General features: G+C 35.8%; 1 protein-coding gene and 1 long non-coding RNA gene across 2 annotated transcripts in view; one reads left to right on the top strand and one right to left on the bottom strand.

Moving 5' to 3' along the window:
* Window positions 1–701: 701 nt before the first annotated feature.
* Window positions 702–8467, bottom strand: LOC150087505 (protein L-Myc-1a-like). The gene is made up of 3 exons (XM_090372105.1): window positions 8324–8467; window positions 6680–7445; window positions 702–1606 (listed from the first exon to the last, which is right to left on the bottom strand). Exons 2-3 carry the CDS (start codon window positions 7413–7415, stop codon window positions 915–917), a joined length of 1428 nt encoding a protein of 475 aa, XP_090228231.1. The 5' UTR covers window positions 7416–7445; window positions 8324–8467; the 3' UTR covers window positions 702–914.
* The window catches only part of LOC150087506 (uncharacterized), a 42661-nt gene continuing 31424 nt past the window's right edge, over window positions 5930–17166 (top strand). Inside the window, exon 1 of the long non-coding RNA XR_016546884.1 lies at window positions 5930–6017. This is a non-coding gene — a long non-coding RNA (uncharacterized LOC150087506). The remainder of the gene's footprint in view (window positions 6018–17166) is intronic.

Genomic DNA, 17166 nt, shown 5'->3' on the forward strand with positions numbered 1-17166 from the left:
TCAGTAAACACTTGTATATAGATTATTAAATGTACATCTTAATATATTATAAGTATCCTGGATAAATGACAAATTCCCATAGAATTGACATACATCAGGAATAGAGGGGCAGGGGGAAAAAAAAGCAGCTGGAAACCGTTATAGCTAACCAGCAGTTTCAAAACCCGACTCAAATTAGTTAACTTTAAACTGATTACGGCACGCAAATTGCATGTCAAAAACTTCTTAAGCAAAAGCATTTCAATAACACCAAAAAATAATATATAATAATATATATATTTATATATATAATAAACACAAACATCTGTAGTGAAAGCATGAGGTAATAGGTTGTCACTATCTTATCCTAAGTTACAATCCCCACATACACCATAAAGTTACAAATAATCAACTTTGAGCTAATTTCTCATAAAAAATAAAAAAAAAAACACCCACCTATAATACAGTTCTTGTGGCAAAAAACAGGAATTACACGTATATAGGCCATAAGTTAACCCCAGTGGTACATTTCTGGTTGGGGGATGAAAATGCCAAATATGTTACACAGGAATTCACAAACCTTACAAATGAGGTTTTTTTTCCATACTTAGTGCTAATATTATAAACTATATATATATATATTTATGTATATGTCTATAATATATGTATCTATATACATATGCAATAGTGAAATACTAGGAATCTCATGTAATTAGCCGTGAAAGAATTAAACAAAACGACTAGAAAGTGTTGTTATTTATTAGTTTAAACACAAGACACCCATTCGTTAGGGAGATTTAAAATAAAATTAAAAAAGACGTCTTAGCAGTAAATTGGAGCCAAGAAATGACGTATTACAAAGAAAAACGAACGACCAGGATGCCACAAGCAGCACAGACGACAGACAAACCCACTTCCGTTTTCACTTTGGTTACCTAGGAAACGGATATTAGCCCGTGTTCTTTTCGTAACCTATGCAGACGACGGACGAGGAGTTCCCGTCTTTTTAGCTCGGCTCGCATAGTTCTGTCTAGACCTGAACCTGTGGAAGATAACTGCTTAACGTAGGTGGCTGCCGAGGTCAGAATGGTCAACTTCGAAGCCTTTGGGTTGTCTTTAAGAGCCGGCACGTTTTCGCGAAGTGTCTGGAAGGCGCATTTCAGGTCGATGCGCCGTTGTCTCTCCATACTGTTATGCTGAGTTCTCTTTTCGGTGTCTCCTTCGGTATCCGAACTTGATCGGCTTTCGCAAGTAGTTCTATTAACGGCTCCCAACCGCCGTAAATATTTTATTTCGTCTGCGTTGTCTGCCTCGGCTTTCAATTTCTTTGCGAGTTCGTCTGCTACTTTATCACATCCACCAGTAGTCGCGACACCACTATTACTGTTGGTAACAGTTATTGTAGTTGCAGTAGTAGGAGTAATAGGAGAAAGGGACTTAGCTACTGACAGTGGTCTTTTGAGCGTCCTATCCGAGTGCTTTTTTCTGTTGACCGATACGGCGGCGGCGAGGCGATACGACTTTGGCAAAGCTCTGCGGCGTTGATGAACGTGCCCAGATGATTTCGGTCTTCCTGGCAACCTTTTCTGTCGCCTTTCGACCACCGTCACCACATCTATCTCCTCCTCTGAAAAAAGAAAAATCGTTGCTTTTTTAAGAAAAAATGAGACAAATAGCAGATCGTTTGCCTTGGGACTCCATACGCGCATGTGCACATCACTACAAGGGTTTGAACAGAGTGGGAGACGTGACATGCGCATTAGAGTCCCAATACAAACACAATGTAACAGACATTAAAATTGTCCTTAACCGAAAAAAAATCAACTTGTCAGAAACCATTCCTTTCAAAATTGCAATTTTTCATATATAAAATATAGAATTTCTTCAGGAATCAAAGTAAGTTTCCTATTAATTTATTGATCTATAGATGAAATAAATGGAAGCTGTTTGAAATTATCGTTAAGTATACAATAATACATTTTTTAAATCAAATGTTTTGTTTATTTCAAACTTGAGTAGAAGCAAATAATTATGTTTTATTTTATAGTGTATTAGTAGATTTAGTAGAAGAAAACAGCAACTGCACCTAATATGGGAATTACAAAACTAAAACACTTAACCACACTAGTGGAGTTTGCTCCATTTGTACACCACAGCACAAATTCTCCAAAGAATACAATTAACATTAATTATCCTTGTCAGCTGACTGAAGTGAATTATACATGATTACCTTGTTTCGAACGAATAACATGCGGTAGAATATGACTTATAAGATGCTATAATTCAAGAGTTTTAATAAACCACAGACATTACAAATTCATATACAAAGAGGTCAAGGCCATGCCAAATCTGTTTCCAGTAACAAGAGATGCAAGAAGCCAGAGTAAACAAACGTTTTGGCAACATCACAAAGGAGCACGGTTCAGAAATACATTTGGCCACTGGAATTTCGAATTACTCTAGTACAAACGATCAGTATTGTTACACCACAAAAAAAAAAAAAAAAGCTTACAAATCTAAGGGCAATTGACAACATTAACACATCCTTCTCTGCATAACTTGGGGTTTTTTTTCCCACAAATCAAATTTCTACATATGATCCTGCTCTATTCAAGTATGGCAGTTTATCTGATACACAAGAACTTATTGGTGCATTAGGGTTGGGAGGAATCATGTTTATCTAATTCAATGGAGTGTGAACTTCAGTTTTAAAAAAAAAGTTGATGTCAAAATGGGTTACAGATGATTTCAAATCTGGAAGTTATTTGAATCAAAAAAATAATTCAAATATTAAACTATCCCTTGGCCACCCAAAATTAATATACAAGTATAACCATTTAACATAAGCATATTTCAGTTATAATAATATTAATTAAATATCCTGTTTATTTTCCAGGACAACCACATACAATCAGAGGGGTTCACAATATAAGACAGCACTGTATATGTACATCTTCATTTGCTTGAAATATACTTGTAGTATTTAACAGTACTTTTTTCCAAAATAATCCAGATTACCAATTTAAGTTAGTAAACAAAGATACAGTGAGACCTATTTTCTGATATTTTCCAGAATGAACTAAAAATTATCAAGTTCAAATCTGATTATGCTTGGGTCCCAAAATCCCACTGCTGGACTTTTAGTTGAATATTAAGCACATCAGCAACCAAGGCCATTAATATTGCACCATATATGCTTTCTGGATGAAAAACCAGAGTTTCCAGGAGGGGAAAATCATGCTACCCTCTTCTGAGACTGACTAACTCAGCCACATCAAAAAGGCCCAAAAATTCCTTGCCGCTGCTGGACTAGATTATGGTGAAACTTGACACGGCAAAAAGAAAAAAAAAATTGCCATTGGAAATGGAAGTAAAGTATGGAATGGTAAGAATCAAGTCTGATCAGCTCATCTCAATATCTATCATTGTTGCTGTCTTTGGGCAATTTCAGGGCTTTAATAAATACTTTGGAAGTTCAAAATTTCCTGTTTTGATTATGGGTCACAGAAGTGTTTATGATTGTCAACAAATTTGAATAGCTTAATTTTATTGTAAATAAGGGCAAAAGCCCTTATTTCCCAAACCATGGATCATCAATTGGGGAGAAGGACCTCCCCCCCCCGAACCACCGACCAGAATGGTTCAGGTTTTTTTTTTACCTCCTTGAAAGACAAGGAATTCTTTTAATATTTCCATATTGCACATGTGCTTCAATAAAATAAAATAAAAGCAAAAATGACAATTCATTACTCATAATTTTGTTCAAAAGCAAAGCCAAAAGAGCTTCAGCATCAGATCTTTATATGTGAAACCCCCCCCAACCCCTCGCACCTAATACTGTATATGGGCTGAGGATACTTGACAGAATTTCTATAAATTCATTTTTAGGAAATACATGATTCTAGAAAACAAAGTAGAAGGGATAAATGAAGAGAAAGTTGATTTCTATAAGTTGAGGCAGACAGCAAATGGATGGAAAAAAAAAAAAAAAAAAACTGTTCATGATTTGCAAGAGTGGAGGGAATTACAAACAGTTACCATGGAACTACCCATACAAAAATAGATTGTAGCAAAATATTTTTGAGAGGCAGGGATTATTTGGTCTTAAGAACTTCTCAAATATGCCATACTCAACTCCAAGGAGAAAGTTTGACTGGCCCCCATTTGTGAAGAGTACAGGTACAAGTCTTCCATTAAGATTTGTTTAAGTCAGCAGAACACACGGGATCAAATGTGAATTCAAAAAATCCAAACTGTTATCAGTTTGGATTTTTGGGTTACATTTCATTACTATACCACAGGAAGGAGTCCCCCCCCCCAATTTAACCAAAAAAATCTGTCAAGGGGTAAAATGAAATAAACATGCACATCACATTTTACACAAAGTTAACTTTGAGTATTAAACACTATTATACAGTACTCCTAAGAAGTTTCTGATAGACATTGTACAACGCATTCATTAGGCATTAATTTTTTTGATAAGTTAACAATGACATACATCCTAGAACCATTTGGAACCTATAATGGTGGCCAAAACATTTTTCCAGATGGACCATGAAGCACTCCCTCCACCCGCCTCCCCCTCACACACACACACAGTTGCCACCTGTGGGGTGAGTTCATTATTACAAAATAATCATTTGTATTTCCAGTGCATTGAAAGGACATAATATACATTAATCACTACCAGGATACATGCACACAATCGTATTTGTGCAACAATTTTATGTTGGATAATAATGATTAGAATGGCCTTGAAGAGGTTCCCCCAGTATCCTATACATTAATAAATCATGATTACAAAAGAATTCCCAAATATCGGTTTCTTATAATATTCCTGGTACTAAATTCATGTGAATTCAAATCAAATATAAATTAGTTTTATTGCAATGATTAAGTTACTTTTGTAGCCACGAGGTTCCTCTGGACATTAGAACTCATTTAATTGATCTAATAGTTTATTTGTAATATTTTCCAGATCCAAAGTTTTACTTTAAATCCAGCGTGAATTTAGAATTACGTTGACAATATGGGAGAAGGCCAGAAACAATTCAATAAGTTGGGTTTTTCAAAATATTGTAAAGCTTAAATATAACTAAATCATATATATTTCTAAAAAGTTAGTTTTCTTGCGGCGTATTCTACTTACAATTGAGATCATGTAAAAAAAAAAAAAAAAAAAAAATGAAACCAACTATCTTAGTTGTATTTTATTTACTATAATTTTAAAGTAAAAATTGTAAACAGCGTTCTATTCTTTTTGTGTACCGTTTAAAACTGAAGTTTTTTTTTTAATTTAAAAATATCTGTAACTGTTCAGAATACGTCCCAGAATTTACTGCACATACTTTCGAAACAACCTATAATCCTAGTTATCCATATACCCTATGTACAGGTTGTGAAATCTCCTCCCCCGGAAAGATCAAATGGCGAGCAGTTAGTTTATTACAACTACGACTAATTAAAGCTGAATTAAATTTCAGTAATGATATTCTAAAACCAAAATGTATCCAATTACTTATATTAAGAAAAGTCATGCAATTGCATAATTACAAATATCACATGACTGCATTTAACATAAGCATATGCAGTAGGTGTTCCAAAAGAATTCAATAATTCATACACTTACACCCAAACCCGCTTTCATTAAATGAACCTTCGGTTAAAACAAAGCCATGATGAAGACTTCTTCCTACGGTATGATGCTGACACGCAGGGAGCAGTTCAAGCACTGCCGCGTGGGCGAGCTGACGGCGAGTCACCATTAATACGACTGCTATGAACGCTGCTTACTCACCTCTACGAGGTGGCGGCGGCGGCGGAGTCAGTGGCGCTGCTAGCTGCACCCGAATTCGGAGTCAAATGCCGTTGCGCCATTGTGCTACATATCATTTAACAAATGCGCTTAACTGGCAAAAACGGTTCCAACCCGGTGTCAATCCACCTCTCCCTACTTTATGATTGCTGTCTCGCCACCTACTTAATCCCCAATTCTCACCTACTCGAAGATTTTGTACATAGTTCCGATTCACACAAAGGTGAGAGAATCCATAATTGATGGACCTTTATGAAAACGAGATTTTACTATCTTAATTTAACGAGTATATAAAATTCTTTTTTAAACCTAACGAAATTGCTATCTCCCAGAAGGCTAGCCCACCTACTTAATCCCGGATTCTCACCTACTCGAAGATTTTTTGTATAGTTCTTCATACAGAGGTGAGAGAATCCATAATTGGTGGACCTTTATGAAAGAGATTTTATATCTTAAGAGTATTTAAAATTGATTTTTTAAACCTAACGAAATTGGGCGAATTTGTCAATTAAAGCCTATTGCTAAATTAGAAACTATTTTACCGATAGAGGGTCAGGTGTTTCCTGTGATTTGATTGGCTAAGAAGATTTACGTTTATTCATATAAGAAATTAAAAATCAAGTTACGCTAAATTCGTTCCTAAATAAGTAGGAAAAGTTTGAGGTAACCTTTAATTCACTGCATCTATTTTGTTTAATTTCAAAAATATTTTGCAAGCAGAAAATGGACAATTAATGCAAGAAACATCCTTTATTTTTTAATGAAGTTGCTACACAATTTATCTTACAATCTCAGAAAACGTCACAAGCACATTAAACACCAAGTTTTATTTACTCTCCATCATTTAAAAAGCTGCATCTTTTACCTTCCTAATCAAAATCTTACCTGAATCTGAAGGAGTGTCGCTTCCAATATGGTCCCTGGTACACTGCGCCCTGCGAACGGGAGACGCAACCTTGTGAGTGGCGTTGCATACACCAGCAACTACTCGATTGGCCTGATGGTAACAATGATCATTGAGAGGCGAGTAGGGTAAAAGGGACAGCGGATCGACACAGTTCGCAGCAGCGACGTCAACGCCGATGAAGTCCGCCGTAGCTACTACGGATGCTGCCGCGGCGCTATCAGTACTTGAGAGCGGTGCCCCCTTGCCGTTACTAGGGCATGATGCTGCAGGATGTCCGCAAGTGTTCGTAGCAAGTGAAACAGTACACTGAGTTACACCAGCTTGCACTTTCTTGGTATTGTATTGTTTACAATTTTCCGTACAAAGTCCAGACCACATACAATCATGTAACAGCTCATTACGAAGACCGCTTAATTTAGCGGAATTGATAGAATCTACATATGCTTCGATGTCATCCACTTGGGCTTCGACACCGGCCAGTTCTCCAATGTCCTCAAGGAGAATCAAATCGGATTTAGTTGACAAATCTCGACTTGGTGAACGTGGTGGAGTTGGCAGGAAATCGAATTTCTTCCAAATGTCCTCGCTGGGAGCTGGGGTGTTGTAAAACTCAATGTTACCTAAACACTCATCCATGTGGCTTTCAACCAAGAAAAACGATTGAAAAATTTCTATGCCAATGTCTGTAGTCCCGGTATCATTCAATGAGGGCATCTTTAGAGCAATAAACACATAGATGCAACACTGCAAAAGAAAAAAAAAATTACTTCACTTCCTAAAAAAAAAAAAAAAAAAAAACATCCCCTCCCCCAACATAAGATGGTCAGTGTTCTAAAAGAATGCGAGCGGTATTAATGACCTAGGCAATATGTATCAGCTAATTTCATACCTGCTGCCCTTCCGCAAGTTGATTTAATACCAGTTTTGAACAGGATTCGGGTTCGAAAAACAAGGTCTTAGCCAAAACCGGTTAACAAGGTGGGAATTCCACTTAACATATCATAGCTGCAAAGCATTTTAAAACCAAAGTTCGTTTACTTTTTTTTTTTCTGAAACCGGCTATAAAATATTAGAGAATTATAATAAGAAACCACACAAATCCACCGTCTGGGATAATCCAATTCAAAAATCACTCCAGAAGCATATTAAGTAACATGTTAACATAATGGTTGGATGCAGTAGTCCGGAATACGAAGGTAACGACCGGCGTTTCAAGACGCCGAAGACAACGCCCCTAGACAGTTACGGTAACAGGTTCAACACCGGGTGTAAGGCAGCAGCAGCAATATGTTATGAGCGAAATTCGCTAACATTATATTTAAAGAGCATCATTTACATTCACGAACTGTCATAATGATACAAACACTTTCTTTACACCAGGGGGCATTTAAAAATGAAGACAAAAATCTTAATCCTAGCTGTCATTTAAAATAAAAGAAACTGAAGCTAACCATCACCGGCTACTTATACTATTAACGTATTTATCGTTTAGTTCGGAAAGCAATTAACCCTTACGACGCATGCCGACCGGCATTTCGTTTTTTTTTTTCTTTCTTTTTTTTTTTACGCCAAACCCGCTACGCACTTTCAGGAAATAAAACAATGACGTATTTCGCACTTACCTGTTTACTGAATGCACCGTGCGTAAGGCGTTGTCAATTTGTATTTTCACAAGGGTTGATAAAAATTGTTCTCCCAAACTTATACTCTACCGGCTTTAGATTCCACAGCACCGCCATTACACGCACAAACCGAGACGCGAGTTAAACTCCCTTTTGCTTATGTGTAACCAAAGTAAAATAGTGCCAATATGGGATATCATTACGCTAACGCGCGAAAGGCGTCGCATTGCGTACCAAGATGTATTTACGCAACACTAGCGCGTTAAAATAACCTTTATCGTAAATAAATAGTATAATTGAAAAATAAATCTATTCCTATACGGGTTATTATTAAATATATTTTTTTTCTGAAATAAATTCCAAGGCGTTATAGGAACTATTTCTCGCGTAAGTACTTACTGTAACTGCAGTAGCTAAGAGGCTTTTAGTGGCGGGAAAGAGAGCTAGGCGTGGCTTATTTCAGTGACCAATGACGTTGCGAACATTTTACGCGTGAAAACACGTGCTTCAGGCGTGTTGACATTTCGCGTGAAAGAAAACGTTAAGTTCAAAATTTTTAATAAGCAAATTATATTGTAAATAAAAATAAATTTTGACTTTTTTATATCTGAGTTTTGTAAGAAGTTTCGGCTGATTCGGGTATTGGGATTACCGAGGGTTATGCAATAGTAGAGTGTCATACATCTCAGAAAGAATGACTAATCCTTCTGACTAATGCAAGATACAATCCATAATTCTAATTCAGAAAGGTCCTTTAAATTAAGAAATAGCATATAAAATTATATTTAAATTTTTACCAAAGCTTTTTTAATTAATTACAGTTGTGTTTGTCTTGCTTTCTTGATGAAGATACCTTAGTAAATAAGTGGGTTTTAAAAAGTTTTTAAATGAATAAAAGTTTTTTTTTTTTTGGATGAAGCTATGTAAACTTTGCTTTCTTGCATCATTTTGTAAAGCTAATATTAATAATAATATTTTTAATGAGGACAGAAAGTACTATAACCTGGCGAATATTCACAATTCGCATCCCCAGGTTCAGAGCAAGTTCCTGAAGATTTTTATTTATTTATTTATTATTATTATTTTTAAATAATAATAGTAAATAAAAGAAGACTTGAAATAGTAAGATCAGCCTTTTTGCATAATGAAAGGTGCTTTATGTAATCTGCAATTGGATCTAAATCTTCGACTAACAGTAATGGAATGCTACATCTTGTCCACGCTGCTCTATGGTTGCAAGACTTGGACATCAAAGAAAGCAACAACGGACGCGAATCGGGTTAAGAAATTGGAGGCATTCGAGATGTACATGTATAGAAGAATATTACGTATTCCATGGACAGCTAAAGTTACAAATGTGGAAGTGTTGAGATCGGTCAGCAGAGAAAGGAAATTGCTGTGTCTGATCAAGAAACGAAAAACTTCTTTTTGGTCATATTATGAGACATCTAAAAGAATATGCATTCTGACTGGAAGAATCAATGGTGAGAGGAAGAAGAATATCATGGCTGGTAATTTTAAGGAATGGACAGGCAAAACTGTGGAACAATTGTTTCATGATGTTTACAACAGATGCTGATCGCCAACCACAGATGGGACGGTAACCTATTATGATGATTATTTTTTGCTTATTAAACTAGCCGGTCCCAACCAGAAAAGTACACACTTCTAAATTCAATTCTGTGGTAGAGGAAGTTATGAAGATCATAACGAAGGATAGTCTAATGAAAAAATAATTTTCACCTTATTTGCATTTTAGAAGGCTTTTGAAACAACCCCACAACAATTTCTTTTCTTTGAATCAGGGCAATGTTATCATAACCGCGACTTAACCACTAGGGGTGGTTCGAACATTTCCCGCTCGACACACCAAACTAATTAGCATATTTCTCGCCACAGCATCTTCCATTGTTGACTCAGCCGTTCCAAGTGCCCTACTTAAAAGGGATAAAGATTGTCAACACTTTCCGGAATTCACGACATCTGTCCAAGGGAGACCAACCTAGCACAAGCTTAATTGAGGTTAATCAGGGCGTAAGTGCCCTACTTAAGAAGGATTAAAATGATCAGTACTTTCAGATTTGTCTTTTTGAATTTTATGGTTACAACGCTCGGGGTGGGAGGAGCATGAATCATTGGTTGTAGAGAAATTCCAATGAAATTTTTTTACTTGTTCAAATAAACCCTGTTGCATTTTATTTTACAAGTTAATAATTTTTGCAAACTGATAATAATTTTCAAACGATTTTAACATGTAAACGGAACATTTTGGTCTCAGGTGGATTTTGAAAATAACCGGTGGTATTGAATTTTTGGGCAAAACTGTTTTGTCCAAACGTGATTTATGAAGCATTCAGGAAGTTGTCCTGAACCTGAAATTATTTGGTTAAAATAGCAGTCACTGTAACTGGATTTTAATTTACTATATGTTTATACCGTAAAATCCTGTTAAAACAATACAATTGATGAAAAAAGAGTGTATAAAGGAACATAGGAGGGTTCAAGCAAAGGTTATGAGAATTTATTTTAAAACAATTCCTTTTAACTCGCTTGATTTTGCGCCATACCCATTCGAAGTACGCACTCCCCCTCAGACTTAATACGCCGAGCTCAGGGATTCTATTTCATCTGTTTTTCACAATACAGCGCTCTCCACGATTTTGGTGCGTCTACAAGACATCATTAGATCTCTTTTCTTTGAGTTTCAATTTCATCCTCAGGGTAATTTCTGGACAACCGAAAAAAAAAAAAAAAAAAGAAGCCAAGTGGTATGTTTAGTGAATATGTTAAAACTAAAGCTATGAGGTGTCATTGTGTCTGTAAATTGCCTGTGTTCTGTGGTCAATTTGTGTGTTTACGGGACGAAAAATGTACACTTTAGGGAGTAAAACCTTGCAACTCTCACCTGAGACCGACTAACTCAGCCACGTTTGGAAAGGTCCATTTAAAATTATCGAATGCATTGATTTCATTTCTTCTGTTTTTTCGTCAATGAACCAAACAAGCAGAAATCCATGTATTTTACTCCATAATTTTTGATTTATTATTGAATGTATTGCTATTTTTATTACTAATTTTTTTTTGATTTCAGTAATAAGTTAATCAGTTTGGCAGATATACACATAAATTTATTTATTAACAAATTTGTACATCCCAAAATGAATTTGTGCTTGCGTCCACGCAAACAAGTGTCTAGGTTTCTTGGAAACACTAACTTATTGTATTTTGTGGAGGAAATTAATGGGATTCACTCTGTTTTGTTTTGTTTTTTTATCGTTTTTCGTGGAACATTTTTCTCTGAATGTTTTTCTTCGAGACCTGATTCCGGGATTCATAAATTGATTTCTTAGATAAACTGAATTCTGATTGTAATGAAATTTGGAATGGCTCTACATTTTTTTTTTTTTTTTAAGAACCACATTTGAAATTAGAAGTCGGTTATTGCTTGCGGACAGACAGACAGAGATCCATTGCAAATCTATAAAACTTTATTGCGAATGACCTAAAAAACTAAATTTATGTTCTATGAAAATTCATTTATTTAAAGTCCAGAGGTAGGCTTTCCCTACCCGTGCACTTCGCATGAAAAGTAAAATTTCGTATTATTTTATAATTAAATAGCAAACAGAAAAAAAGAACACACAAAAGTGACAATTTTAATTATTTATTTATTGTAATAAAAAAAGATACCATGGGAAGAAATATCCTGGGACGATTTGGACCATAGGATTAAAATAACTTTGCATTTTAGAACATTAACTTCTGTATTTAACAAATCAACACCCTTCGAGAGGTTGGTATGTTTATAGCTAGGGGTTATTGTAGCCATAATCCCTGATATCTTCCAGAATTCGCAATTTATTTGGAGCTAACTATAATATTGCATTGTAAATATAATAATATATATCTGCTCACATCTACAATGCAATATTATAGTCTTTTTTTTCGTTCAAAATGCTCTGCATTAACATATTCATTGGTGAGTATTTGTATAAATGTTTTTTAGTTTCAAGCCTTTATACATATAGCTTTCAGTTAAAAAAAAAAAAAAAAAGAACTAATATTTCTTTCTAGAATATTGCCAGTTGATCCTCGCTCGGGTCGTCCAAATATAAACCAACAACCACACAAAGATAGTTGTTGTTGTTTTGGTTTTTAGGAGCATTAGCAACTAAGGCCATATTGCTCCGGGGATATGCGGTGGTCATTCCCTGACCTTTCCACATCCGGTGGTCACAGGCTCGAACGCCGATCTAATCAAGAAGCGTGTGCTACGTACTGCTGCTCCTGCCCACCTGGCTACGGAGGCGCCTACACACAAGGATAGTGAATAACCTACTACCTCCGTGAAGTTGTCCTTGCCTAAAGTGAATGAATCGTTAATACGGAGCATCTTTGAAAATATGGCCCTCCTCATTTTCGGATTGTTACTTTGGGGCGGATAAGGAGGTAATATATACTGTATATCCCCCATCATCGAACCTTTTTTTCCATTCGACATTTTATTTTCACCTTTTTTCTGAGAATCCATTTCAGAAACTCATTGACGTACACCCGGGCGAAACTACTAATGTTGGGGCCCACCACGAAATTCACGAATTAGACTCCTGTACTCCTTAACAACTCATTCAAATCAACCTTCGAAACCCCCCCGTGGTAGTGGACCTAGCGGTATGTTAGTTTTGTCACTAGTCGTATGCATCGTAAAATGGCGTAGGAATCAAGACCCAACCGCCTTCCCAAAGAAAAATGCACCATCAGCGTGAATAGTTTCATATCTGCACTGCTTTGGTTCTAAACCAATGGAGGTACGAAAAAGATCCCCACTTTCAAATTCCCTATCACCCCAATGCCAATCTGGTTCCATTTTTAAAATGTAGACAGACCAATTTAAAGAATGATGTTTTGTTCATGATGAAAAACGTTTTGGAAGACGATCACTTTCCAAACTTACAGAACAAGGAAAAATGGTCTTAGCAAGATTACACACTTTCTGACAATCTGCGCTGTTTTTAGCGATCGAATTGCCAATAGAGGTCTTTTCTCCACGTTCACAAGACTTCACCCAAACCAAATTTTTATCTGCTAGGATATTTGAAATGTCATGTGATTGATAACGTTCCAAAAGAAGTTTGCACTTAGTGTCAAAAACTGCGGTCCAAAGTCCTGCCATTGAGCAACTGGATGTAATTTTCAAATCTTTTATAAAGCAAAGCAGTTTCTATCAATATTTATACTATGAAAATATAAATATAATGTGATCACTTTATACATTACCTGTATTACATGTTTGATATTTAGATTTTCGGTTATGCCCTGTTATCGCCCTATAGGGCGATAGCAAAAATAAAACCAGGATATGCTACCTCAACAAGATCTAGATGAATTCTTTCGACGGTCATATCAAAATTAATACCATGCACTTCTGCTAGTTAATGCCACTTCAATCACGCTATAGCATTATATTAACACTTCTTATCAACAGAGAAACCAAAGAAGCTAAACTGATTAATAAATATAGATGTAGAGCAATAAACCGAATAAATAGTACATTTTTATTACGAATTATTATGATACTTGTTCAGTTCAACTATTGAGAAGTTTACGTAGCAAAGTCATATTTCTTATGCCAAGATAAGTGGAAAACGAAAAGATCTGGGATGATTGTGCAGTCAGATATGAAATTCTCTGAAACTTCAGACAGGTTGCCAGGACAACTCATGGGGTTTTGTCAATGATATACAGAAACTTTGCTAGCAGGGATAAGGAGATGATTATCCCATTGTACAAGGCAATGGTCAAGCCACATCTTAAGTACTGCTTGAGAGTTTGGAGGTCTAATTTTAGAAAAGATGTGGGGCTGCTGGAAGTGATGCAGAGCAGGGCAACGAGATTAGAGGGGGAAAAAACGGTGATTTTACCAAGAAAGACTTCGGTTCTGCAAATTGCAGCATCTGGAGACTAGATACCTGCGAGGAGGTCTGATTGAAGTGTTCAAGGCCTTGAATTGATTTAGTAAGCTTAATATTAATGGCATTCTGGCTCTTTCTCAGGCTACACACAGGAAGGGGAATAAATTCAAATTTTGTTTTGTATACTCCGGCACGACCACCAGGTCAGTATAGTTTACAATAAACCATCAATACAAACGTTAATCGTATTTTGCAGTCACGGGTTTGAATCCCTGTCCACTCAAAGAGCGTGTGCTGCTTACACTCTCGCCCCTGACCACTCGGGTACGTCAGGCCCAACTGTTGAAGGTTGGTTGGTTGCAGGATAGACATGCTGAAGTTTGCGGTTGTTTTTAGAACAAACTTTCGTCTGTTGTTGCGGAAGTGGGTAGTTTGAATAAATTCAACACAAAACTTTTTTTGTTTGTTTGTTAGTTGTTGGCGCATCGGCTTCTGTGACCATAATGACTCCCAAGGTTTTTGCATTTTCTACTCTGATCCAATCCCGAGGCGGGATTCGAACCCGCTACCTTTGGGTTACCAGGCAGGCACTTTACCCACCCGGCTAGCCCGGTCGGCAACGCAGAACTATACAAACTATTAGAGGAATGGTAAGCCGATGTGGGATTTATTTTATTTATTTATTTTGGTTGATGCTTTTTGTTTTCTTGTTTTGCCATACTAATACAAAATGCATATACTTTCGCTACCTTAACATTCCCTGATTATTCGGCATATTAAACTTTCTTTCTCGGAAAAATAAAAATATGTAAACTAGATATCTAAAATAGTAAGTAACCAGACAAAATCAATCAACCCACGCACGCGCTACTTATACCCCTCACGGAGTGGAAAAAATCCCATAAGAATAAAATGTCATAACAATAATAATTAGTGTCACTGAAACTATAAATTCCTTTTTCCAAAAAAAAAAAAAAAAAATCAAAACCCGAAGGTAGTAATCAAAAAGAAAATAAACGAACTTAAAAGGAAAATGTAAGAGGAGACAGAGCACTGAATGGTAGTAGAAGGAAAAAACGATTAATGGTGCATCACTAAATTGTGGGTAAGTAATCGCTAATCTAAAGTATATTGGTAATATCTTATAAAATTGACCAGGCCAACCCTTATCGAGAGATAAACAATAATGGGGAAAGAGTGAAGGCGAGAGGTTTTATGATGTAATGGCAACTTAACTTCGGTTCTCCGATTCATCACAGGAGAGTTCGAGGAAATGTTCAGAAATCATTGAAAGCGAAAAGGGGTAAACTTTTACTAAAGAGGCAAACTTATCAAGAAAACAAGTTTCTTCTATGAATGGTATACTGGATTTTTAGTATAAATTAAAGTTAAAAATGAACTCGTCTAACATCGTAAATGTTGAACTAAATTCTTAGTTTATTGGTTCTAAACAATAATTACAACAAAGTCCAATTATTAATAAGTTAATAATCGCTTCATTCATTTTACTAATCCCCTCCGGAGTTACCAAAATAAATGAAGGAGGAATATTTGTTGTAGAATGTTGGAATAAAGAATCCCAGGAAAAATACTGGAAAACAAAGATCGTACAAATTATCAAACTGAAGGTTGGAAATAAAAATTTACGAATTTGGTGTAACAAAAACATCCAAGTATATGGGTGTTTGTGGATAAAATGGAACAAGAACTTGATTCCAACGGAACGAAGATTCAGTTTATTAAATTATTGGGAATGCCTGTAACAAAGAGAAAAAGGCAATATATGAAACATTACAAATCCGATTAAATAGATATGTAAACAATGACAGAGACTTGGAAGATTCCTGTAGAAATGTAAATTTTCGAATTTTGAGGGTTAATTTGAACTCACATTTTATAATTTAAATGTCATTGAATAATTCGGTTTCATTTAGTGTTCCTTCCGAGAGAATTATTCTGGAGTGTTTATCTTCAGGGAGTATTATTGTCTATGGGTATGTTTTCTGTCCACCAACCTCCATGCTTGAGATTAAGAAGATTAAAATTTTGCCAAGTTGACCTAATGATTAGAAGACTTCCCTTTTGTATTTTTCCTACTTTATCCCCTGACCCTGTGATTAACTGTTTCCAGAGATGCATGTTTTTTCTCGAAAAACTTTTTGTTTTTCATCCAGTAAAACAGATAAACACGATGTACTGACACTTCATTTCCTTAATTGCCTCAGCGAAAGATTTAAATAGCTCAGATCGCAAATAAAAGAACTTACCTGGTTATATTCATGACAATTTTCAATAAGCAAGTTATGTTAATAAAAATGTAATGATCTGTTATTGAAATTAAATAATTATTCTAAATTTGGAATAGAAGCATCTAATGACTGTTCAGATAAATTCTTGTGGTTGATAAAAATTGCTTATAGTTAACAACGGGAAGTAAGAATTCACCTTCTGCTCATTTATCTTCATTATAGAAAGTGCAACTTCATTGTTCCTAACTTTTACTTATAAAATCTGACATTTCATATGAAGGGAGAGTTTCGAGAATTTGCTTAAATAAAAATTGATTAAATCCTGATAAACCTGTAACGAGACCTTCAAAAGCAGGATCTGTAGAAGTTTGAGGAAATGTAAGCTCTGCGAAGGGGTGTCAGAATACGTTTTTGACCCTCAAGCCACTCAGGTTGGTCATTTTATTCGCGGAATGGCAGCGCCACCGTACAAAACTATACAAATTTCGGCGAAGTGCCGGTAGATGGCAGGCGAGGCTTACATCCAAAAATACGCTGACACGGTTGCAAGTTCTCGTGTATTAGCTGTAAACTGCCTTAAATTACATGCTATAATGTGTGAACCGTTTTCTGAGTCTCATAATGGAGTATTTGAAGGCTGAGCAACGTTTTGTTATTTGCTATTGTGTTTGACGTGTTATTA

Source organism: Mastigoproctus giganteus, chromosome 4, assembly GCF_048544385.1.
Source record: "Mastigoproctus giganteus isolate SK-2022 chromosome 4, ASM4854438v1, whole genome shotgun sequence".
NCBI lineage: Eukaryota > Metazoa > Arthropoda > Arachnida > Uropygi > Thelyphonidae > Mastigoproctus > Mastigoproctus giganteus.

Bases quoted from the DNA above. Each gene is read 5' to 3' on its own strand.
- LOC150087505 (XM_090372105.1), bottom strand. From the start codon at position 7,415: ATGCCCTCATTGAATGATACCGGGACTACAGACATTGGCATAGAAATT. The intron at 1,607-6,679 runs GTAAGATTTTGA...TTCTTTTTTCAG, and splicing joins CGACACTCCTTCAGATTCAG to AGGAGGAGATAGATGTGGTG.